The following is a 24,118-nucleotide window of genomic DNA, read 5'->3' on the forward strand; positions in this document are numbered from 1 at the left end:
CAGATGGCTTGTCCATTTGTCAGGCTATCTAAAACCTCAGGAGATGTTTTGTAACTGTTTTTAGAATTTTGAAAGTAGGTTGTAAAAAGAAGTATGGCTGGACTGATTCTGATAGAAAAGCAGAAACCAGGAGCAGGCAAATTGAAGGCAGCCTTTCGACTAGGGCAGGTGTTGGGAGCCAGACTGAGGCCGAAGTGGGACCTGCAGGGAACAAGAGAACCAGGGGCTGGGCCTCTTATAAATAAAAGCCTGGCAGGACGAGCATGAGGAGGGGTAGGCAGGTAGACAGATGCCTGGAAAATTGGATCCAGGAGTTCTTCCAGAATTACTGAGGGGACCGAGGAGAGTCCGAGGCCAGGTGGGAGACACCTTTGGGAGAGGGATGTAGGAACTGATGCACACTCATCCAGGGACCCTTTCATGCCCTCCACAGCCAGCTCAGAACTCACTGCTAGAGCACTGAGAAGGGAGGGCAGGGTAGCTCCTGGACCCCCAAGTCTTCAAGATCTGCAAGCTAAGCCTCCACCAAGTGCTAGTTCTGTGTCAAATGAGGTGGTTCAAAAGAACAGGCCCTGAGACTACTTTGTGTTGAGTTTGAACAGCTGAAACTCAACAGTGACCTGTGAGTGGAAAAGTCTGGCTGCTTTTGTTTATATATCATCCAAGGTGTTGGATGATGAGGTATCAACAGTTGGCATTTTGTGTGCTGGTTTTGATTAAAGGCACACAAGCAGCAAAATGTCTTTCAAGTTCAGAACTTTCTGTGTGGTGTTTACTTCTCTTTTAAGAGAGCAAACACTTTTATGAATGATATCTTGAGTCCTTCCTCCAATTATCTTTGAGATATATTTAGCTTTCTGTCAGCATGTGGTTTCTGAACCATTTATTTTGAGTCATCGGTAACATCCATGGTGCCAACATCCCCCTCCCCCGTGTATGCCATCTGTCTGTGCGTGAAGAGTTTTGACACCATCCTGATCAGCCTGCAGACAGTTGTTGCGAAGTGGTGTCAAACTTTTCATCACCAAGTGGATTTGCCAGCATGTTCTGTGGAACTAAAATGTGTATCTGTTCATTTCAAGTGGCCGTGTTGGAGTCTACGCTGTCTTGTGAAGCCTGTAAAAATGGCATGCCTACCGTCTCCCGGCTCTTACAGATGCCGTAAGTCAATCATATGCCTTGGTTGTAATCTTCATAACTATGTCAAACGCCAGCCTACTAACCCAGGTGCTTGGTACCATAGTAAATACCCAATCGTGGTCCTTGCAGAGTTAGAGTGACCTGCTTGCTGTTGGTCACTTGCAGCATGATATCATGACCTTTCCTCGTGACCTCTCTGCTACCGTAGTCTGATGGCTCTGCTTTGATGTCCACACTCTCACACGTGTCTCTCCCTGTTGGTGTTAGCATTGTGTGTGTGTACCCATGGCATCCCCCACCTAGGAAATCCTGACAGAGGGCTTGCTCAAGCGCTGTCCTTTATGGCCCTGTTTCAGCACACCAGTTGGCCCTCAGCTGTGACTGGTTCACAAGTCATAGGCCTCAGTGGATCCAACTCTAAGAGGAGGGTAGCACGTTTCTTGCCTCCCATGCACTTGTTTGTTCCTTTGCTCCCTGAGTAACATTTATTAAACATCTGACATGTACCAGGCCTTGTGCTAGGGGCTTAGAGCTCAGAAGGCATTCTCCCTTAAACTGGGTTATGAATAGTTAAGCAAGACAATTGAAATAGTACTTTGGGGCCTTGCCTCTCAGTATATTTTCTATTCCTTCTTAGAGAGGCAGCAGGTGGTTAAGTAGAATGTGTCTGAGGCTTAGACATAACCTCTAAGGGTTATGGGGGTGGACCTAGCTTCACCACTTCTACCTGGGTGACCTTTGGCAGGTTTCCTGTCTAGAAGCTGAGTTTCCTTATCTGTAAAATGAGGATGATAATAGGACCCACCTCAGAAGGTTATTGGGAGGATTTAATGAGATGATTCCTAATAAAGTGCCAGGTACTTAATAAGTGCTTTTTATTTTATTTTTAAAGGAGTTCTCTCTCTCTTTTTTTTTTTTAAAGTTGATTTATTTATTTTGAGAGTGAAAGAGAGAGAACATGTGAGTAGGAGAGGGGCAGAGAAAGAGAGAGAGAATCCCAAGCAGGTTCAACCTTGTCAGCTCAGAGCCCGACTTGGGGCTTGAACCCACGAACTGTGAGGTCATGTCCTGAGCTGAAATCAAGAGTCGGACATTTAACTGACTGAGCCTCCCAGGCACCCCAATAAGTGCTTTTCAAATGTTCATTATGATTAATACTCGTTCAGCTTATCTTTTGTGAACATGACATGCCATGCAGTGTGCCCAGTGCTTTGTCTGTACCAGCTTGCTGTAGAACACATGTACTCAGGAAACAACAATGTGGGGAACAGGGCAGGACTTAGCTGGAAGTGCATACAGCCAGAACTCAGAGGAGGTTGTGGTAAGTTCAGCTTCCTCGTGTTTAGAGAGGGTCTGCTATAGCCCAGGTGCCATCCTAGGCCCCAAGGAAGCTGGTGCTGAGGCAAGCAGCCCAAGCCCTTGCCCTGAGGATGTGACATATTAAAGTTCTGCTGACACTGGCATGTGTCTCTCCCAAGCATCCTCCTTTAACAGCAATGTGAATACAGAAGAATAGATCCAGTTAGGGAAATAAAATAATTTTCACACAAACTGGTAGAGGAAAATGCATTTGTGGTTAGGGAACAGCCCGTATCCATGTTGATTTACTTGGGTTTGCATTTGCAGCCCCCCTTCCGCCCCCCGAAGCTCTTCCATTCTCCACCCCGTCTTCCAGTGCTAAAGTGAATCCAAATTGCTTTTTCCTCACTTAAGTCTTTCTACCGTGTGGCCTTCAGCCTTGCGAAGGATACTTGAATATATGAAGAGGCGTGAGCTATGTTCAGTTAAAACATGTTTTCTGGAAGTAAATGGACCTGTGGCCTGGACAGGAGAGTTATGTCTCCACCTCTAGAGCCACCCCAGGAGCACTGTGGGGAAAAGTTAACGGTGTCATTTCTACTTGTGACATACTTCCTGTTTTTTAGAAAAGGGGAGACTCCTCAAGGAAAGAATCACGTACAGCCATTTGGGCACTGTCCAAGCAGCCATTTAAATTCTCCCAACTGTTTTAGTCAAAGCAGTTCAGAATTCCTCATGCTGTTGTTTTTAGTAACACAATATTTTAAAAAGACTTATTTATTTTATTTTTAGGGAGAGAGTAAACAGGGGAAAGAAGGAAAGGGGGAGAGAGAAAGAGTTTTATCCTCCTCTGGTGTTTAAAAAAAGGTGGGGGCGGGGGTGGGAAATTGGTTCTTCTGTTTAGCAATATCTACTGTGTACATTATTTGCAATATAATAAATATAGTAATATAATGAAATAATAATATAAGGATTGGCAAAACTGATTTTTTTTAAAGCATTATTGCTTTGCTATATAGCAGGAGACGTCTTCTATCCCACAGGCGGGGAAATAACCTTCAGTACAGGGCTGACCCAGTCTCTTCCTGGTATAGCCCCTCTAATATTAGGGAATAGGGGCAGCGGGGGTGGGGGAGGAGGTTCTGAGGTTTTTCCGAGGTCAGCCTGGGTGGCCTGTAAACTCCTTTGAGTTTGTTGATAAGCATGAACAAACTGGTAGATTGGGCCAGGGCTGAGAGATGTGGTGGGAACCTCATGGGCTAAAGATGTCTCATTCCATTTTGATCTGAGAGGACACCTGGCTTATGAAAACTTTTTTTTATTTCTTTTCTTTACAGGTTATTCAGTGATGTTTTACTAACCACTTCTGAAAAGCCACAGTTTAAGGTAAAGCAAATCGTATCGTTTTTTTGGTTTGTGACATATATGAGTTGATTTTGAAACTTCGTGCTTTTAAAAAAATTATTGAGGTAGAACATGATGATTCGATATTTGTGTACATTATGAAATGATCACCAACCCTAGTTAACATCTATCGCTATATATAGTTTTCTTGTGGTGAGAACTTTTAAGATTTAGTCTCAGCAACTCTCAACTATACAATGCATTAATAATAGTCACCATGCTATACATTATATCCCATGACTTACTCATTCTGGAACTGGAAATTTGTACCTTTTGGCCGCTTCACCCATTTCATCTGCCCCCTTCCCCCTCCCCAGCCCTGGCAAGTCTATTCTTTGTCAACAATCTGTCCTTTATGAGTTTGGGTTTTGTTTTGTTTTGTTTTGTTTTTAGATTCCACATATAGGTGAGATCATATGGTATTTGTCTTTCTCTGACTTATTTCACTTAGCATAATACCACAAAGCTCCATTCATGTTGTTGTAGATAGAAGGATTTCTTTCTTCTTTTTTATGGTTGAGTAATATTCCATTGTATACACCCCCATTTTCTTTATCCATGCACCCATTGATGGACGCTTAGATTGTTTCCATATGTTGGCTATTGTAAATAATGCTGCAGTGAACATGGGAGTGTATATCTTTTCAATTTAGTGTTTTCATTTCCTTCAGATATATACCCAGGAGGGGAATTGCTGGATCATATGGTAGTTCTATTTTTAATTTTTTGACAAACTCCATACTATTTTGCCTAGTGGCTGTACCAATTTACATCTCCACCACTAATGTACAAGGTTTCTCTTTTCTGCACATCCTCATCAAAAGTTGTTATTTCTCAGGGCGCCTAGGCGACTCAGTTGAGCGTCCGACTTTGGCTCAGGTCATGATCTTGTGGTTCATGAGTTTGAACCCTGCGTCAGTTCTGTGCTGACAGCGCAGAGCCTGGAGTCTGCTTCAGATTCTGTGTCTCCCTCTCTCTCTGCCTCTCCCCTGCTTGTACTCTGTCTCTCTCTCAAAAATAAATCAACATTAAAATTTTTTTAAAAGTTTTTTCTCATCTTTTTGATAATAGCCATTGTAACAGATGTGAAGTGATACCTCTTGTGGTTTTGATTTGCATTTGCAGGATGATTAGTGATGCTGAGCACCTTTTCATTACCTGTTAGCCATTTGTGTGTCAAGTTAGTGCTTTTTTAAAGCGAACAAAAGAAGGTACAATATTTTTTTATTGGCATATAGTTAACATACATATCCTCTTATTTTGCATACGTCAAAGTGATTTGATATTTTTACTTTTTTTTTTCCTTTTTTCTTTAAAGAGAGTGTGAGCAGGGGAGAGGGACAGAGGGAGAATGTTTTTTTTTTTTTTAATGTTTATTATTTTGAGAGAGGGAGAGAGAGAGTGTACATGTGCACAAGCCAGGGGAGGACAGAGGGAGAGGGAGAGACAGAATCCTGAGCAAAATCCATGGTCAGCATGGTACCCAATGCAGAGCTTGATGTCACAACTGTGAGATCATGACCTGAGCCAAAAGAGTCAAGCTTAACTGACTGAGCCACCTAGGCGCCCGATATTTTTATACGTTATGAAATGATCCCCATGATAAGTCTAGTTGCCATCTTTTACCACACAAAGGTATTAAAATATTATTGACTGTATTCCCTATGCTGTATATTATATACCCATGACTTACTTATTTTACCTAAACTTACTTAGTTTAGGTACAGTATTTATAATAGTGAATATTTGAAAACAATCATAATGTTTTACAATTAGGGAATAGTTTAATAATTATGGTACATCTGTTTAATAAAATGTTTTTTATCTAATAAGTAAATTTTATTTATTTATTTACTGTTTATTTATTTTTGAGAGAGAGAGTGTGAGCAGGGGAGGGGCAGAGAGAGAGGGAAACACAGTATCTGAAGCAGGCTCCAGGTTCTGGGCTGTCAGCACAGAACCCAGTGTGGGGGCCTGAACCCATGAGCTGTGAGATCATGACCTGAGCCAAAGCCAGTCACTTAACTGACTGAGCCATCTAGGTACCCCCAAAAGTCAAACTTATAAAGACATGTAGTAGCACGAAAAATGATTATTTCGGCTTAGGGGGAAAAAGCAGGATATAAAATACAATGTGTGAAAACCTGTGTCAAAAAAAAAAAAAAAAAGGAATACTTGTGTCTAGAGAAAGGCAGGAAGGAAATATCCTGGGAAGTAGCAGTGTTGTGTAGTATCATGGAGAGAAAAAGCTCAGGTTGATGCCTTACTGTGCTTTTTTCATACCAGCCATTAATCTGAGGCTGGTTTTCTCAGACATGACATTTGACATTTTGGGCCAGATGGTTGTTTGCTGTGGGGGGCTGTCCTGTGCATTGTCGGAGGTTAAGCAACATCGCTGGCCTGTACCCACTAGATGTGAGCAGTACTTCCACCCCACACATTGTGACAATAAAAAAGGTCTCCAAAAATTGTCCAGTGTCCCCTGGAGAGAGGAGGGGGCAAGACTACCCCCATTTGAGATCCAGTCATCTATGGGCCTAATCTTTGAGTTGATGTTTACTCAGTGTGTACAGTTGATGAGTAACACCTGTTTATTGTCCTTGGTCAACTGAGATGATCTATGTGAGCGCCTGGTTCAGGGCCTGGCTCTCCTCAGTGCTCATGGTTGAGTTTGCTTTGGGCAGTAGAATGAAGGCTGATTCTTTCTCCTCTCCATATTCTAAAAGAAAATGTAATACTATTATTAAATTCAATTTAGGAAAAACAATGGGATCAGGAGATTGTACAGGAGAGGAAGAAGCTTTCCTCTGTCCTGTTTTTTGCCAGTCCGAGGAGTAGCAACAAAAACAGCTTATTTGGATCTGAAGTAGGAAAGAAAAACTCTTAAGTTCTTCTCTTCTTCACTGAAACTCCTCAGGAAATATATTCAGCCTTGTAAATAAACATGTTCTTCCAAGCCCTGAAAGTCCAGCCCAGGATTATTATTAGACCTTGTTCTTTCTCTGAATCAGAGCATCTGTGCAGCAATGACAACGTGATTTTAAAAACCAAGGTTAATTTCTTGTATGTGCACTTTTTTTCTGGAAAGAGACACAAGAAACTGGTGACATCGGTTGCCTCCATAAAGGAGAACTAGGTGGCAGACTTCTTACTGTGTATGTACCCTTTCATATCTTTGAATTTTGAACCCTATTACCTACTCAAACGTTTTTTAAAAGAATAATAGAGACAAAAAAGTTCAATGTGATCCAGGTGTCTTGTTTCCCAGGCCTGAGCTCCTTGTGGCTTGAGAAACTAATAAATTAAGAGATGACAGGCTCAGAAGCATACCAGGCACCAGGCTATAGTTAAGAGCATCTTCTGGCAGGAAAAAGCTTACTCTTGGGAAATTTAGAAAGTAAATCTTTCACAGAGAAAATTCCTCTGAAGTTACAAAATAGTAAAATATTATAATTACTTGAATTTGTGTGTGTGTTCGTTCCAATAAGCTGTATATGTTTTTTATTTTTTATTATAAGTGTACAGTTGAGTAGTGTTAACTGTATTTACATTTGTTGTGTAACATATCCCTGGAATGTTTTTATCTTGTTAACTGAAACCCAAGACCCATCAAACAACTCCCCGTTAACCCATCCCCAGCCCTTGGCAAATACAATTCTACTTTCGGCTTCTAGGACTTTGACTATTTCAGATAACTCATATGAAATGGAAGCACACAGTATTTGTTCTTTTGTGACTGGCTTATTTCAGTCATGTCCTTTAGGTTCATCAATGTTGTAGCATGTGACAGGATTTCCTTCTATTTAAAGGCTGAATACTATTCCACTGTGTGTCTTAACCACATTTTGTTTAGCCATTCCTCTGTTGGTGGACATTTAGGCATTTTTTACCTCTTGGCTATTGTGGATAATGCTGCATTGCACTTGGGTGTGCAAGTATCTCTTTTAAGATCCTGCTTTCAATTCTTTTGGATATGTATACCGAGAAGAGGCATTGCTGGATCGTATGGTAATTCCGTTTTTAGTTTTTTGGGAACTTCCATGCTGTCTTCCACAGCAGCTGCACCATTTTACATTCCTACCATCAGTGTGGTGGGACTCCGGTTTTTCCACATCCTTGCCAACACTCGGTATTTTCTGTTGGTTTTGGTGGTGACCATCCTATGTGTATGAGGTGAGATCTCATCATGGTTTTCTTTTGCAGCCCTCTAATGATGAGAGGTGTTGATTAATCTTTTCGTATACTTGTTGGCCATTTGTAAACCTTTGGAGAAATGTCTCTTCAGGCCCTTGACCCATTTTTTTCCCCTTAGATTTTCTGATCTTTTTTTTTTTTTTTCAGCTTTATTCTAGTATAATCTATTTTTTTGTGACAAATCCATTTTTTAGTTGGGTTGCTTTTGTTGTTGTTGAGTTTTAAGAGTTCTTTATATATTTTGGCTCTTAATCCCTTATGAAATATAGGATTTCCAGTGATTTTCTCCCATTCCATAGGTTCCTTTTTACTCTGTTGATTGTTTCCTTTGATGTGCAGAAGTTTCTAAAAAGTTCCATCTGTCTGTCTCTGCTTTTCTTGCCTTTGCTCTTGGTGTCTCGTCCAAAATCACTGTCAAATCCAGTGTCATGAAGCTTTTGTTTTGTTCTAGGACTTTTATACTTTTAGGTCGTTAGTCCAATTTTGAGTTAATTTTTGCATATAGTATAAGGTAGGGGTCCAGGTTCATTCTTTTACATGTAGATATTCAATTTTCCCAGCAGCATTTATTGAAGACACTGTCTTTTCTCTACTATGCCCCTTCTGGCACCCTAGTCAAAGATCATTTGACTGTACACATGAGGGTTTATTTCTAGGCTATTCTGTCTCTTTGGTTTGTGTATCTGTCTTTAAGCCTGTATAACATTATTTTGATTTGTCTAGTTTTGTATTATATTTTGAAATCAAGAAATGTGGTGCCTCCAATTTTGGTCTTTTTTTTTCAAGATGGTTTTGGCAATTTGGAGTCCCTTGAGTATTACTTGAATTACTTGAAACATGTTTTTTTATGCATTTTATATATTGCTTAAAAATGGTAATGAGGTAAGCATGATGGGGATGCCAGAGGTGTTCAGGATAGTATTCAAGTGGGTATTTTGTAACTGATTTTATTCCAGATGCCCTCCTTCATGATAACCAACTGCTCCTTTATCAAAACCAGGACTTGAGAACATCTCTGGCCATTTAACTCAGTGGATTATGTACTTTTTCTTCTTTCAGATTCCCACAAAGTTAAAAGAGGCATTGAGAATTGCCAAAGAATGTATAGAAAAAAGACTAATTGAAGAACAGAAGCAGGTAAATTGCTAGTAGTTCCTTATTGTTTTTTCATCTTTCAGTTTTCACATCCTGTGCCATAGTATTCACAGTGACTTACTTTTGACTGGCTGTTCATTCCATAAACATTTCTTGCATCCTCACTCTGAACTGGACTCCATGCTCAATGCTGTGAGAGAGCCAGATGCTTCACAGTCCTTCCCTCAAGGTGCTCAGCTTATGGGGAAAACAAACATGCCTATAAAGGGTGGTGAGCATTTCTGATTGGGGCAGGTAGTATGGTGGTGGGGCACATGTGGTCCTTACTCTAAAAGTGCTAGGAGCCACACTTGTCTTCTATAGAAGAGGGAAAGGCAGGAAGGAACGGGGAAAAATAGAAAAGGTCTTCATCTTCTGGCATACTCTTTTCCCAGACATCCAGACCCGAGCTTGGAGGCAGACAGGCTGAGCAAGGAAAGAATTTTCATCCAAATAATTTGATTTGGCAAAACATGTTAGAGATTTTCATTAACATAGGATATACTTACTTTGTGGTGAATTGTGGTCTCTTAAAGATTCACCAGCATCGAAGACTGACAAGAGCCCAGTCTCACCATGGATCTGAAGAAGAGAGGAAAAAGAGAAAGATTTTAGCTCGAAAGGTAAGCCTGATGTCTCTGAATTCTCTCTGTGAATTCTTGACTACATGTGAAGAAAGTTCTTAGGTTAATAGTGCATGTTTAGTTAAAGACAAGATTTTGTGCTATGTCTCCTTGAAAGCTAAAACTAGTTCCAGATGACTGGTTTGCAGCTTTTAAAAAAGAGCCATATAATATCAGCAGAGAAATGGACCATATAGTTTCCTGGCTTGCTGGGCTGATTACAGCCTAATGTAATTGAGGAGAATGACTGGCTTGAGAAAGTACACTCAGCTTTCTTGGTTTTGTTCCCCCTTTGTTTGTGGCTTGTGGCTTCTTAACTGTATTAAGTTATGACCTTGTATGTAGCTAGTTTAACTTTGTGCCTGGAAAATATTTGTATTCTAACTCTCAGCTTCAGTGTGTTTATGCTTTACTTTTCCCCATCTCTCTTTTATTTTTAAAGAAGTCAAAACGGTCTGCTGTTGAAAACAGTGAAGAGTATTCAGCAAAATATAGCAACTCCAATAATTCAGGTAACTGGTTAAAGATTATCGTGGGGCCCTAGGACCCAAAGGTCAGGACTTGGAGTTGTTTTCGGTTTCTGGTGGCCAGAGACTGGGCAGTGTAGGGAACAGAAGAACCTTGCCCCTAGTGAAGGATTGTGACAACATGCAAGGGCTCACAGGACTCAAGTGCTGGAAGAATCCTCTGAGGTTATGAGGTAACACAGCCTCCTCATTGATAGTGAGACTTGATCAACCAAAGATGAGCATTAGCCATGGTTGAAAAACCAATCCAACTTACAATACAAGGCCTCCTGTTTGTCAGTAGAACCTGCATGAACAGAAACAACCCTGAATCCTGCCCTGTACTTCAGTCCCCACATGGTAGGAGGATGTGCCCTCATATGTGGGTTAAGGAATGGACTCAACAGTGTGTGGGGATGGCAAGAAGCATCCTTCCAGAAGGACTGTGGTGGTACAAAGAGGACTATCCTGGACTGGCAGTCCTAGCTGTCACTCCTGGTGACCCCTTGCCCAGCCCTGCTGGCCTTGGGCCTTAATGTCTCCATCTTTGGAAATCAGAGCCAGATTAAATGATCCCTTGGAGACTGCCAGTTCTTCCACCTTATGCACTTTTTGAATCTTTTTTTTTCCCCCTTCCACCTTATGCATGTATCCGAGGTAGAGTTCCACATAGAGAAGGAAAGGCTTCATCTAACCCGAAGCAGCTTTGGCTTAGCCCGGAGGGCCAAGGAAAGGGGAGGTTTTGTTAGGTTCAGGGATAGCTGCATATACTTTCAGGCTGGAGAAGGGCCAAGCAGAGAGAGAGAGAAGCTGAAGTTGTATGAGAGAATGGTAGGGCGCTGGAAGGCCAAGAGGTTAGCCGCAGGACCCCAACTGTCAGTCTCACCAGGGAGGAAGCCCATCCATGTCTTCTGGGATGTAGGAGCCAGGAGGGCTGGGTGAAGAGGCAGAGACATTTAAAAGTAGAAGGAAGGGAGGACATCGAGGGTGTTCCCAACTCATGCCTTCTCAGGTCTCTGCACAGTCAGTGAGGAGATGGCTGCCAGGGAGCACAGGACCTGAAGGCCGGACCAGCCGAAGCCAGAGATACAGGCAGTGTGGGAGGGGCTGGAAGTTGGGAGAGTTGGGCTGGAAGTCACCCACTCCAGGAAGAGGGAAGAATGTGCTGATACCACTGCCTGTAGCGTTCAGCCGCCACAGAAGGGAAGAGAGGCGGGAAGCCCCAGTGAGGATGAAGGCCTGCTTCTCAGATACAGCAGCTGCTGTGGCTGGCGGGTAATTCCAGAGCTGGAGGTCTCTTTTCTCCATGGTTGATGCAACGGACATGGGCCAGTCTTTGTCATCATTAGGCTGAAACTCATGTCTCCAACCAGCATGTCTGACAGACATTCTGTCCGGCAACTAATTTTTTCCAAGCAGAGAAAGCCTGGCTCAGGGTCCTCCACCTTCCCGAGGCCCGGCCTGCCTGCAAGGTTCTGGGCCGGATGCAGCCAGATGAGATTCCAAGGACTCCAAGACCCCACCGCACCCTCAAGGTGTTCAGGAAAGCCAAGTAGCAGTTGGCAGAAATGTAAACATTATCTCCAGACCCCACCGGAATCACAGATTCGGTCTTTTCCCCTTTAAAATCTATGTTAGCACAACAAAGCAGTGGGAAGACAGGATGGGTTGGGTTTTGCCTCCTTTTTCAGTAAAACGCCTCTCATATTTAAACAGGGTGGTGAGAGCATATTGTGAATAGTGAAAAGCCACTCGGCTTGAGGGAGGTGTGGTTTAATTCAGACATTTTTCCTCATGCCCAGCGCCCATGCCATGTCCAACCTGTCCTGTGGGCAGTGGGTGAGGTGATGGTTGGAGGCTTCTCAGGGACATGATCACAGCCACCCCTGGAGCCTCGGTTAACCCTTCCATAGGACCTCTGTGTCAGGGGGCAGCCTTCATGTTGCCACAGAAGGGCTTATGTAGGAGCCTCTATCTGCTTATTGGGCCACTTCTATGTCAGGCCAGGAGGATATTCTCTGGAGACTTCTGAGCAATGGGGAGATGCTGAGAACTTGAGAATATGGGGAATATGCATATTGTTTTAATGTAAATAATGGTATTTGCTGGATTTCAGCTAAGAAGAGGCCTGGGAGACCCACACACTGAATAGGCTGACCCTACCTAATTGATAAAATGGAACTTCTACAGAGAGCATTGCTAGGTGGATGCTGTGGGGAACTCTCACTTCCTTTGGAGAGGCCTCCACTGGACTGCTCTGTCCCTCTCTGTCTCTCTCTGTCCCCTGTATTGCTTGTGGCCATTGTCATTTGGCGTTCATTATCCAGGGACAGAAGCTGGGTCAGGAAAAGATACTACAACCAACTGCACAAGTCGTTGACAGCTCAAAGTTGTTTTCAACCAGGCAGAGTGTGGGGAGCAGTGGGTGGCAAGGAGCCTTCAGTGGCCTGGGGAGGAAGCATGCCCTACACAGCAGTGATAGCCTGTGGTCACTGAGTCCAGCCTCTGAATTCCCTGTCCCCCCTCATCTTTTACCATAAGGCCCACCCACTAAGCCACGTGCAGATTCTCAGGCAATGGTGGGTCCCAGCTCAGGCCAGATTCCAGGTGTCTGTCTTTGTCCCCATGAGGGTTTCTCTGTGTTTTCTCTTAGCAGGATCTGGGGCCAGCTCACCTCTCACATCCCCGTCATCACCGACTCCACCCTCTACAGCAGGTGAGTGATGGAGGCAAAGTAACCCTCTGCTATCCTCTGACCCAGCAGGAGGAGGAATGGGGCCCTTTCTCTTCCTGCCTGGGCCCAAGCGTGTCAGGGGTCAGACAGTACCTGCCTCCTCCAGAGAAAGCAGTGGGACTGCAAATTGGAAGAGCTGAGGGTCTAGATTTCCAAATTCAGACTTCACAGGGAGTGGAATAGTTGATTTCAGAGGCAGTAGCCACCCTCTGCTTCCAGCCAGTTCTCTTGCTGAAAAGCCTCACGCAGGGCTCCTCAGATCAGAGCTCGCCTCGGTACATGCTGAGCTGAACAAAACAGTTGCTCTGCTTCCCAGGCGCCTTGTTCTGCCAGAGCTGTCTCTTCAGGGAGCCCAGCCACAATGTCTGTGTGGTCACAGAGCAGAACTGGTGAGATGCCCAGGTGTGGGAGTGACCTAACCACCGAACTTCTGATTTCCCGATAACTGTTGGTGCTCTGTTCTGCTCTGTAACACGTTTAGTCCTGGGAATATTTTTGTGGCCTTTGTTTTGCCTTTGTGAATTAAATCAGATTACGATGAGTTTTGTTTGAAAAATGTAGAAAGAATTTATCTTGGGAAATATTTATAAAAATAATCTCCAATTTCGTGGAATAGTCTCATGATGCTCTTTCCCTCTTTCCTATTTGAACTAATATCTCTTCCCTGACCATTTTGCTAGCCTCATAAAAACACATTGGGAAACCAGTCATATTTCTTTTCACTTCTTAAAGGAACCAGATGTTTTCGATGTCAGAGGAGCTGGTTCTGCCATTCAGAGCTTGTCAGCTGTGCATGGAAGAGTTGCTGCAGCTGTCTGAAGGGAGGGTCATTGCCTGGGCTTGATTTATGAGCTGACAGTTCCATGTTCATCAAGGATTAAGGCAGCACCCAGGAGCTATCAAGAGCATTACCCATCTGCTCTCAAATACTTCTAATTGACCTTCTTAGGAAAATGACAAGCAAGCATAAAGGGAATAGTTTACAAACTTCTGCTATAAGAGTGTACAAACTTCTTACTCAGCTTACTTCTGGCTGGTGGGTCTCTCCTCTTGCTGACCGAGGATGGTTACTGGTGGTTTGCTGGGGAATGCTCTGGGCCAGGACCCGTTTTGAGGAGCCAAGTACCTGGCTCGTGGGAATGATCATTCTTTTCCCTGGCTGACTTTGTCAGCAGATTTTACAAGAAAGCCCCCAAATATTGATCAAGGGAGAATCTCGTCTTTTCCGTCTTGTGTAGGGGTGAGTTGTATAGGCTGGTCAGAAATTTCTGGAGCTCCACTGCCCAGATCATGTTGAACCATTTTCTGGAAGAAAGGATATTAATTTCATACCCCTTAGACATTTGAAGGAAATTGGAGAGAATGAATAGTGAGAACCCATAAACCCTTTAACATATAAGGTGCCTCTTTAATCATATTGAACATCTACTGTATGCATTAGGTATAGTCCTGGGAAGTTAACTGCCAGTTCTCATTTTTAAATGCCTCAGGGAATTCTCCATCTATATGGATTTTTTTTTTTCATGAATCCTCTGATTTACCTGTGTTTTGAATGGGAGCTGTCTCATACTGTAGCAGATTTGCATGAGATGAGGGAATTTTCAGAAGGAGAGAAGAAAAAGGGGGAATTTTTGGTAATGAGAGTCAATGTTGGAAAAACTTTGAGGTGAGTGGGAGTGGTAGGGGGCGTTACTGTGAATTTTGATCATACCTATTCTGAAAGGGAGTTGTGAGGATCGAGAGGGAAAAATATGTGAGGCCCCAAGCACAAAGCCTGGCACAAGTGATAAGTTCCCAGCAAATACTGGCTCCTTCTTTCCTTTATCTCCTTTAACGTTTTGTTGATGAAATTAGCAACTCAGCCCTAAAGACTGTACTCTGACCTCTGCTGGGCATTTATTGTAATGCATCTCTTAAAAATAAGAACTAGCTTTTGCCTGTCAACCCAGCGTTTCTGGCCTTGAACAATGAATTTATTCATTATTTATGATGTATTTAGTGAGAGGCTGAAATGTGCTGGGCGCTGTGGTTGTCCCTGGCTTACAGACACGAATAGACAGGGACCTAGCTCATGTGGAGTCGCATTTCTAGAGTCTCTCAAGAGCTCCAAAATGATAGACATAATTAAGCAAATGCTTTCCTTGAGGTCCAACCATGGTAATTTTCTTTTTTTTTCTCCCAATATTTACCCTCCTTCAATAGAGAATCTCCCCCCGAAAATCTAGTCCTCCAGCAAGCAGCGTCCCAAGCTTCTGTGCTGTGTGAGGCATGAGGGAGCCACAAACACGTAGTAGCTTCATGCAGCTGTGCCCATGGCTGATGCTCCATAAATCCTTGTTGCTGGATTTGCTTGGGCTTGCTCTGCCTTCAGGGCCTCTGCTGGGACAGAGCAGACTCCCAGCCTAGGGTGGCATCTTCTGGCTGGTCAGCCCCCTGCTTAGACTGGCCCCTCCTTCCAGGACAGGAGGCCAGGCTTCTCCAGTGGGCTCATCTTTCTCATTGCCTCTCTGCACTGTCTATCTTGTGCTGGAATCACATTTGCTCTAATCTATATGGCTTTACTTCTAGGCTAAGGTAATGGTTAAAAAAAAAATGGCATGCTTACCTGGGAACCAAGTCAAGAATAGGTCTTCTAGCTTTATGATCAAATGCAATTTTCTCAAGAAAGGAAGGAAAAATCTTCACTTTCAAGGGCTAGTATTAAAAAAAGTATTCTTGCTCAAGGTAGCATCTCAAAAACACAATCTGGGAGCCCCTTGGGAAGGAACTACACCTCAGGCCGGGGAACCTAAACTCAAGGGCGAACACTTGCTAGTTCTGGGACCTTGAACCAGACTGTTGGCCCCCCTGCACTTTAGGTGTTCCCATGTGTGAGTGAGGATAATGACAGTGCCTGCCTATGGGAGTTATTACAAAGTTCCAGAGCATTTCCTGGGTATGGGGTTAGAACAGCACTGGGTGTATAGTAATCCCTCGGTACACTGTTCCTTACTGGGACGCCTTGAATGAGTCATTTTCCATGTCTAGGTATTGTTTACCTCATCTGTCAAAGGCAAAAAATGTGGGAATTAAGAGGAGACCATCTCACGGTGCCTTCTAATCAAGCATAGTGTAAATCTACTGGGGGCCCTGTGTGCTCAACAATAGGTCAGCGTAGGCAAGTTCAGTTTGACCGCATTGCCTTCCTTCCTGAAAGTATCAGTTTTAAGCACATACATGACAGCTTAGGGTATTCTTAAGCCTTGTTACTTTTAGTATGGAGCAGAAGTGACAGATGTTTCTAAGCGAAGGAGTGTCACCCTCATGAGCTCTTTCCAACAATTGCGTAAGTATGGGGCCTCTCCCATTTCTTACTGCACCTGCCTGCCATGGAGCCTCTTGAGGGATAAATATGTCCCTGAGTTTGGTGGTGATTCCATTGGGAGGGGTGGGATTCTCTAAAACTCTTGTGTTGGATCCTTATATTTTCGGTGAGAACATTCCTTTCTTTTCTGCTAAAGGTTATGCTCCCTACCTCTGGACAGTCACTCTTTCAAGAGCTTTAAAATTCTTTATCCTGACTTTTTTTCATGGTAAATATCACCAACTCGTGTTTACACTCTGTATTCATAGAAATGAGTGGTTTAGAATATCCAAATCTCCATACACACCAGGTTTAGGAAAGCTAAGTAAAGCAGGAGACTCTACATTATTGTTGTTTTTAATAATTGTATCTAACATATTGTAGGCACTTATTTTGTGCTAGGCACTGTTCTAAGTGATTTACAGTCGTTGTTTTAATCCTTATGAATACCTTCCTATCCATTGAGAGTAGTTTCTACTATAGCTCCATTTTAAAGACACTGAAGCAGAGGCTCTAGTGAGGTGACAGACTTTGACCAAGGTCACACAAGCGGCGGGTGCTAGAGCCAGGATCCAAACTTGCTTCTGTCTTTGCTCTTTTACCCCTACCAATTTTCATCAGGTGCCTGTTCCCTTGGGTGCACTGCAGGGTACTGTTAAATATTGACCAGTGGCAGGAAAAGAACCCTGAAAGTGGAGTCGGAAAACCCTGGCTGTGGGTCTGCCACTTCCCAGCTGTGACCTTGGACAAGTAATTTCCATTCTTTGAAGCTGTCTTTTAAAGGAATTCCTAATCTGTATTAGGTAACGTGCAAAAACAAAGCTTTATAAGCAGTAAAGTACTACCAAGCATAAGCTATAAATGCCCTGCAAGAGAATTCTAGCCCTTCATGCTTGCAGCTTATAATTTAAAGTAATAATTTTGAGGAGAGAGCTGGCAATTTATAGAAAACTCAGTGTGGAAGAAAGAGTGGAGAGAGAGAAGTTTCATATCTGGAGATCTGGAGGAGGGAAAAGAGAGCCTTATGGGCACAAAGTGACCAGAAGCTTAAATAATAGGAAGGATGGTTAAGAATAAATGAGGCACACACACAAAAAATGTATTTATTGAGAATGTTGGAATTTCCAGAATTTGTCTGGCCAGGTTAAAGTCTGAAACCCAATCTAGGCTCAGAATCCATGTCTCTGGCCATAAGAATTGCCCCCTTTTCTTTTCTTTCTTTCTTTTTTTTTTTTTTTAATTTTTTAAATGTTTATTTATTTTTGAGACAGAGGGAGACAGAGCGCGAGTGGGGGAGGGGCAGAGAGAGAGAGGGAGACACAGAATCTGAAACAGGCTCCAGGCTCCGAGCTGTCGGCACAGAGCGTGATGTGGGGCTCAAACCCACAAGCCGTGAGATGATGACCTGAGCCGAAGTCGGATGCTTAACTGACTGAGCCACCCAGGCACCCCACGAATTGCCCCCTTTTCTAAAGACCTACACATACACAAAGCAGTTCCCATCTTTGGGATGAACAGCTCTGCCTGCAGCGTTTCTCTGAAGAGTGTGTTGGCTCTGCTCTCCCGCCCCCCACTTCCCAGCCCAAGCATGTAAGCTCCTCCCTTGAGCCGTGGGCTGGTTCGGGTGGAAGTGGCACAGGACAGTATCCCCGGCGTCCTCCCGGAGCTGTCCCACGTGAGTGGTCAGTCTTCCCAGCCCCTCATGGGCCTCATTTCTCAGCCCCTCCACAGACAAAGGGATTTTCCTCTGGACAGTAGGGCACATTGGTTCATCAGGAACTCTGGGATTCCCTGTCAGGGATGGCATTATCCTTCACATTTTGCCAGGAATCCAGTCAGTCAAAAGGAAGACAAGAACGTTTGCCTTGCTTTTTTTCTTTTTAATGGTTTCATGGCCTAAAGTAAGCAAATGCCACTCACTGACCAGTTCAGCCTGTAGAGTACAGCTGCCTTCGGGGAGGGGCCTCTCATCCCTGGCCTGGAGCTCGCCTTAGACCTGCCCTGTGCTCCTGCTCTTCCCAACTTTAAAAAGACAGGTCTCCATTTTAGACTATGGAAGGCTTGATTGGAAGAAAGTGGTAGACTTCTTGGTAGACTGTCCTTGTTTAGCAATAGAACTAATTGCATTTCCAGTACCCATTCCACTTTTCAGGCCGGGTAGAACCTTCACAGGTCTTCTGAAGTGAGTGTTGTAAACAAAAACAGCACCTAAGTGGCTCAGAAAAACAGAACAAAGAGTAGGAAGAGGAAAATGACTCCCTGGTTGCTCTATTAGCATGTTTGCCATGTTCTAAAAAAGTCACAATCATGCTTACGAACCAGTGCGTTTTGCAGTTAAATATAGCCTAGTTTGGCAGTGAGAATAATAAGCATGTGATTCAAACTAATATTTTACTGTCTCTTACTATTTGATTAAATGACACTAAAAGCTGAATAATGACTTGTGTCCCCCTCTCTCTCCCTCTTTCTCTCTGTCTCTGTCTCTGTCTTTGCTGTTTTCAGTAGAGCATGCACCATTTTGAACGTGAATTTTCGGTAAAGTAAGCTATACTGATTTCTCTAACTTTAAAGATGCTCTGTTTCTGGATATGAAATGGGACCCAATGTATCTAGATCACTGAAGTGATGAACAAATGGGAAAGCAGATTTGAGATGATTTCCTTCTCTGAACACTTAAATGAAATGCAGCATCTTTAAAAACCACCCAAGTGACTTCATTATTCATTTCATTTTCACCCTGACCTTCAAAATCTTCATTTCCCCTCTGATGGTAGTTTTAAAACACAGCCCTAAAACCTAAAAATCAACTGCATGGCGTTTTGGCATATTTTAATTTCACAAAGCAGGGTCCCAAAGTCCTTGTGCAGCAAAAATATCGGTTCCTTATCACTCTGATGAAGGGAAAGAGTGTTAGCTGGTTGAGTTCTTGGTTACAGGAAGACAACTCACTGGCTTTTATAACTGGCAGTAGGGAAAAGTTCTTTTTTAAGCATCCCTAATAATTCTTGAGTTGAGACACGAGTGCAGCCTCCTCATCTATCTGAGGCAGAAGACAAAGGCAGTTGCCAAGAGCTGGGGGCTGCCTGCTTCCAGGGGGTCACTGCTGTCTGTTCTCTCTCGAGGGTAGCCAGCAGCTGTGGTGTTGGTCTGGTGGCCACGTGGCCTCCCCACTTCTATTCGTGGATCACAAAGGAATTCAGACCTACCAAGACCTGTAGACTGCCCACTGCTAAAACTGACCCCAAAGAAAGGGGATCCCCAGATATCCTTCCCACGAGGCTGGTGAGGATGTTTCTGGCAAGACATTCTTTTCTGGGCCTAACATATGCTCTTCCTGCAACGGTCCATGGCCTGTTCCAGGGCCTCTGCTGGATTGCCGGGTTCCCATTAGTTTGGTGGATAGGATTCTGGGGAGGATAGAGTAGTTGATTTTTGGTCTTTTTGCCCAAGAGTAGGTAAGGTGGGAGAGAACTGGATATAATTATAGATCAGCTGTTTTGGAGCATCCCTTATTCTGGGTTTTTGCAGGCCAGTATTTTTCAAAGCTTGGTGAATTCAGTTAGCAACCAATCCAACATGGAATCTGCCTGGTCTTGTCTATGGCCTGGGGACAAGGGCTATCAGATAACCCGTGGTGGGGAGAGCTTGTTCACATCTGAGGAGTCAGTGGCATTCAGGCATTAGGCAGTTGTTTCCAGGTTTGCCACAGGCCAAATAGCCAACTCTGAATTTGGCCCTTATTAATACTGCTAATTGTTAGAATGTATTATAGCTTAAGCCCCAACAAACCTTTAAAGGAAGCTTGTGAACTATAGAGAAGGCAAAAAGAAAAAGCCAAAAACCATGGTAGGGCTTACAGTCAGAGACTGAGTCCCTGGTCTGTGTTCCTGCTTCCTCCAGCGTTGGCCTTCTGACTCCCAGACCTCCTCCCCACTTCCAGAGTGTTCTGATCTGGCAAGTTGAGGTCTGGCGTTGCCCTGATAGTACACGTCAAGATCTGCCCTGGTTGTTGCAGGCCCAGTGAGGAAAAGTGGGCCTCGTGGGACATTAGGCCCTTTGGGATTGGTCCGGCCCTCCATGACCCTGCTCTTTACCATTGGATGAGTAGGTCATTTGCTTTACAAGCATGGGTTACTCTGTGGCACTTGGGACTATGTATTTGTTTATGCTGCCTACATATTCTGAGAGATTCATTTAAAGTCCTAACAATCTCAGCCTTTACTTGGAAAATGAAGATCCATGTACTGAACATCACCTGCAACTCCCAAACTCTGGGATAGTGAATTTGCACTTTTAATTTTGAGTGCCTGGTGATGAAGCCAAAGTCAAGGGTTGGCTCCTTGTGAAGACCAGGCAGATTTGTTCTGTGCCAAGAGGCAACCCATATCCAAGTCCAGCTGCTGAGGCCTGCCTCTAGCCTCCCAGAATCCTGGGCTAGAGGGGTAACTGGTCTCTGGATGGCCAGCTCTATGCCTTTATTAGCAAGAACTCAAGTGCTGTTGCAGCCCAGAGCCTGCCTTCTTTCTTGTAACCTGCAGTGACTCTTCTCCAGGGTCAAAGCACAAAGCTGGCAGGCAGAAACCCTGGAGCTCCTTGACATCAGGCCCTGAATGTCAAGTCCAGATTCTGCCACCCTTTGCCGGTCATTGGGTAGTGCTGGGGGTTACTGTTGCCCGCTGACTCCTCCAGGCTCTCTCGGTGCTGCAGTTGAGTTCCAAGAGCCTTCAGAGACCATTTCCTCTCCTCCTGGTGTTTCATCAGCCACTATCCAAAAACCCCCTTCAGAGGAATGCTTCTGTCACACACCGTCGCTGCTCTTCTCACCTCAGCAATCATTTGTGCGTTTAAAGTCCTTTTTATCTTTGTAGCCCGGTAACATAAAGCTGGGAATATTTGTCCACAATCCACCCTGGCAGAGCACATAATAGAACTTCATTCATTAGTTGTTATTGTATGGAACCAAGGAGAATTACATTTTGTTCATTTGTCTGTATTTAATATTTATTTGTATTGCTGTACTTCCATTATTTGAGAATTCTAAGATTGCAGAGCATGAATGTGTGTATCTGTGTGATTCTTTTAATTTCAGCTGCCTTAGGTTTGGGCAAAAGATATAAGGAAGGTAAGTGGTTTTCTATGAAATACAAGACTTTAACTGTTATGTGTCACATTTGGTAAAAAGGATGCTCTTACCCAAGTATTTTATTGGTGATCCTGAAACACTCACCCATATAAATTCAAGTGGCAATTGGTATATTTATTTACCATCACAGCTCAGTAGCAGGGGGGAAAACTACCTACCAGAATGTCTGGCTGGTGTAGCCCTAGGAGGGGCTGAGGGTAAGCCCAGAAAAAGATAGTGGAGTTACCGAGAGCTGCAAGGGTCACAGGAAATGGGCAACCAACTGTGTGGCACAAGCAAGTGCTTTAAGGAAGGTCTTTGGCTGTACTCCGTTTTTATTTTGTCCTAGGAGAATAATTCATTCATTGATTCAGAACTATAAAATTAAACTGCCAAATGTTCACATGCTTGGAAGCTAAGGGGAAGTTTCAGATACGCTTCCAGTTTCCTTCTCCTTGCCCACTAGGGTAGAGTCTTTCCTGCTGCTTCAGCAAAGATGTAGGGTTAGTGCAGCTCCATCCTGGCCCTGGGTTAGGCCACAGTGGAAGGAAGGGCGCTGAGGAAGATGCCTCCCTGAAAATACCATTGCCAGGGAGAGAGCCTGCTGCCCCCTGCTTCACTGTTATCGGCTACTCGCATTTTATATTTCTTTAATGCAGCCTAATAGGAAATGACTATTGGAGACAGATGGCCCTGGGGAGCCCATAACTCAGCCCCTCCTTGCCGAGAATCCAGTTTGTCATTTTACATTAAATCACATCCTTCAAATATTGTGTGTGCTGGCGCAGCTAAAGAAATGTTCATCCTTTATTAGTCACTGTTACTCAGGTAACCCAACTCTGTGCATACAAATGTCTATCTTTACTTGCTAGCTCAGAGGTGGTGCTGCCCAGGACCTGGCTAAAGTAGCTAATGGAGCTTTTCTCTTGGGACCATTGCTAGAATTTGGAAATGGAGTTAGAGCCTCATCTACCCAGAGAAAATGTCACTCTGCAGAGTTTCGTGTAATCTGTGATATTTGTTCAGTTTTTTCCCACATAACTATTACTGGGAGAAACGGCAACCTTTAATTACTTCCCCTTTGATGCTTGTAGATTCCTTGTTCGGTATTTGAAAAAAAAACATACAGCACTGGGTAATCTTGGTCCCTCTGAGGGAGAAACATTTGCAGTCTCCTCAAAGCTCGTTGCACCCAGGACCGAGCAGGAGCCTGTGTGCAGGGTGTTTGGAGATGATACTGACTGCGCGTTCTTTCCTCCGTAGGGATGTCCGCATTACCTCCACCGCCTCCGCCTCCGCCACCAGCAGCTCCCTTGCTTCCTGCGAGCACAGAGGCGCCTACACAGCTTCCGCCCCAGGCTGTGAATGGTGTGAGCCGAGGGGCCTTACTCAGCTCCATCCAGAATTTCCAAAAGGGAACTTTGAGGAAAGCTGAAACCTGTGATCACAGTGCTCCTAAGATCGGCTGAAGATTCGTGTTTACACTTGGAGGGAAAAGTTCTTTGTTTTTTCCTCCCACCTCCAGCCCCTAAAGCACTCTTTTTCCGGATGAACAATTGCTGAGCCAGTAAAGCCACATACTGTTTTGCAGATGCTCATCTAAGAGGCTTCTCAAGAGGGAAATATCCAAGTAGAATAAAGTCAGGCTGGCGTTTCTGCCTTAAGAAATAATTCGCTCCTTTATTACCATTTTAAAGGAGTCTTGTTCATCCTCTAATGGGCATCTTTTGGGGGCAGCAGCATATTGGAGTCAACATTTGCACCAACTTAAGGAAATGGACAAAAAAACAATGACAATATTCACTCCCAGCAGTGAATGACCTTTGTGTTGCGATCCCTCCCATCCCATCAGACACTCCCAGAAATGTTCCCCTCATAGTTCATTTCTCTATATAAAGCATTTTCTGGTTATTTCTTAGATTAATTCCCATTCTTGCTACTTTATTTCCTCTTAGACATTAACACCGTAGTCCACAGCATAGTTACGTCATGGAGTCAGAGAAGCAACTGAGTTCATTTTCCACTCAAATAGATGGGGCCAAGTCAAGTCCATAACATTCTCTAGGTTCTAACAGGAATACTGCTGTGGTTACAGAACTCAGGGCTGCTAAGGCAACCACTCTAGACTCACGGTTCCTTTGAGTTTGAGTGTATTGAGACAGATGTTAACATCAGGAAAAGCTCTTGCCAATTAGAGGACCTTCTTAATCCTCAGCAATAAAGTTAAGTTTGTGGTTTGGGGGGAGGGGGTTACTATTACAACAAAGAAAATTTGGCATCCATAGAAATCAGTTCTGATTTTTGAAAGATTTGTCCAAATATATCATTTTTTTAACGTTACTCATTAGATCCTTTATCCTACAATTTGCTTAAACCCTTAAATAAATTGCACTTTAAAGGATTATAAGTAATCCATTTAAAAATTCAAATACACACATCAGTGTTGGTTACTATGCAGAGAGAATGTCATTGTGTATAGTTTCATTTAATCTGTGACAAATGTTCAGCTGTATTTTTTATTAAAATAAACTATGTCAAGAAAATGTGTTGTCTATAGCTTGGCTAGATATTGTAAGTGGGAATTTTTTGTGGGAGCTTTTAGAAACATAGATCCACACA

At 43.6% G+C, this 24,118-nt stretch overlaps 1 protein-coding gene across 5 annotated transcripts in view; it reads left to right on the forward strand.

Annotated features, from left to right (window-relative positions):
- Window positions 1-24,042, forward strand: part of PXK (PX domain containing serine/threonine kinase like) — a 74,620-nt gene extending 50,578 nt beyond the window's left edge. For 4 of the 5 annotated variants that reach the window (XM_047826040.1, XM_047826055.1, XM_047826065.1 and 1 more), the window contains 7 exons: window positions 1,083-1,161; window positions 3,777-3,825; window positions 9,097-9,174; window positions 9,708-9,794; window positions 10,237-10,306; window positions 12,954-13,016; window positions 22,763-24,042. In XM_047826040.1, the coding sequence (XP_047681996.1) occupies window positions 1,083-1,161; window positions 3,777-3,825; window positions 9,097-9,174; window positions 9,708-9,794; window positions 10,237-10,306; window positions 12,954-13,016; window positions 22,763-22,968 (632 nt within the window). In that variant the 3' untranslated portion in view covers window positions 22,969-24,042. The remainder of the gene's footprint in view (window positions 1-1,082; window positions 1,162-3,776; window positions 3,826-9,096; window positions 9,175-9,707; window positions 9,795-10,236; window positions 10,307-12,953; window positions 13,017-22,762) is intronic. The other variant, XM_047826048.1, reaches the window with a different exon arrangement.
- Window positions 24,043-24,118: the final 76 nt, after the last annotated feature.

Source organism: Prionailurus viverrinus, chromosome A2 (assembly GCF_022837055.1).
Source record: "Prionailurus viverrinus isolate Anna chromosome A2, UM_Priviv_1.0, whole genome shotgun sequence".
NCBI lineage: Eukaryota > Metazoa > Chordata > Mammalia > Carnivora > Felidae > Prionailurus > Prionailurus viverrinus.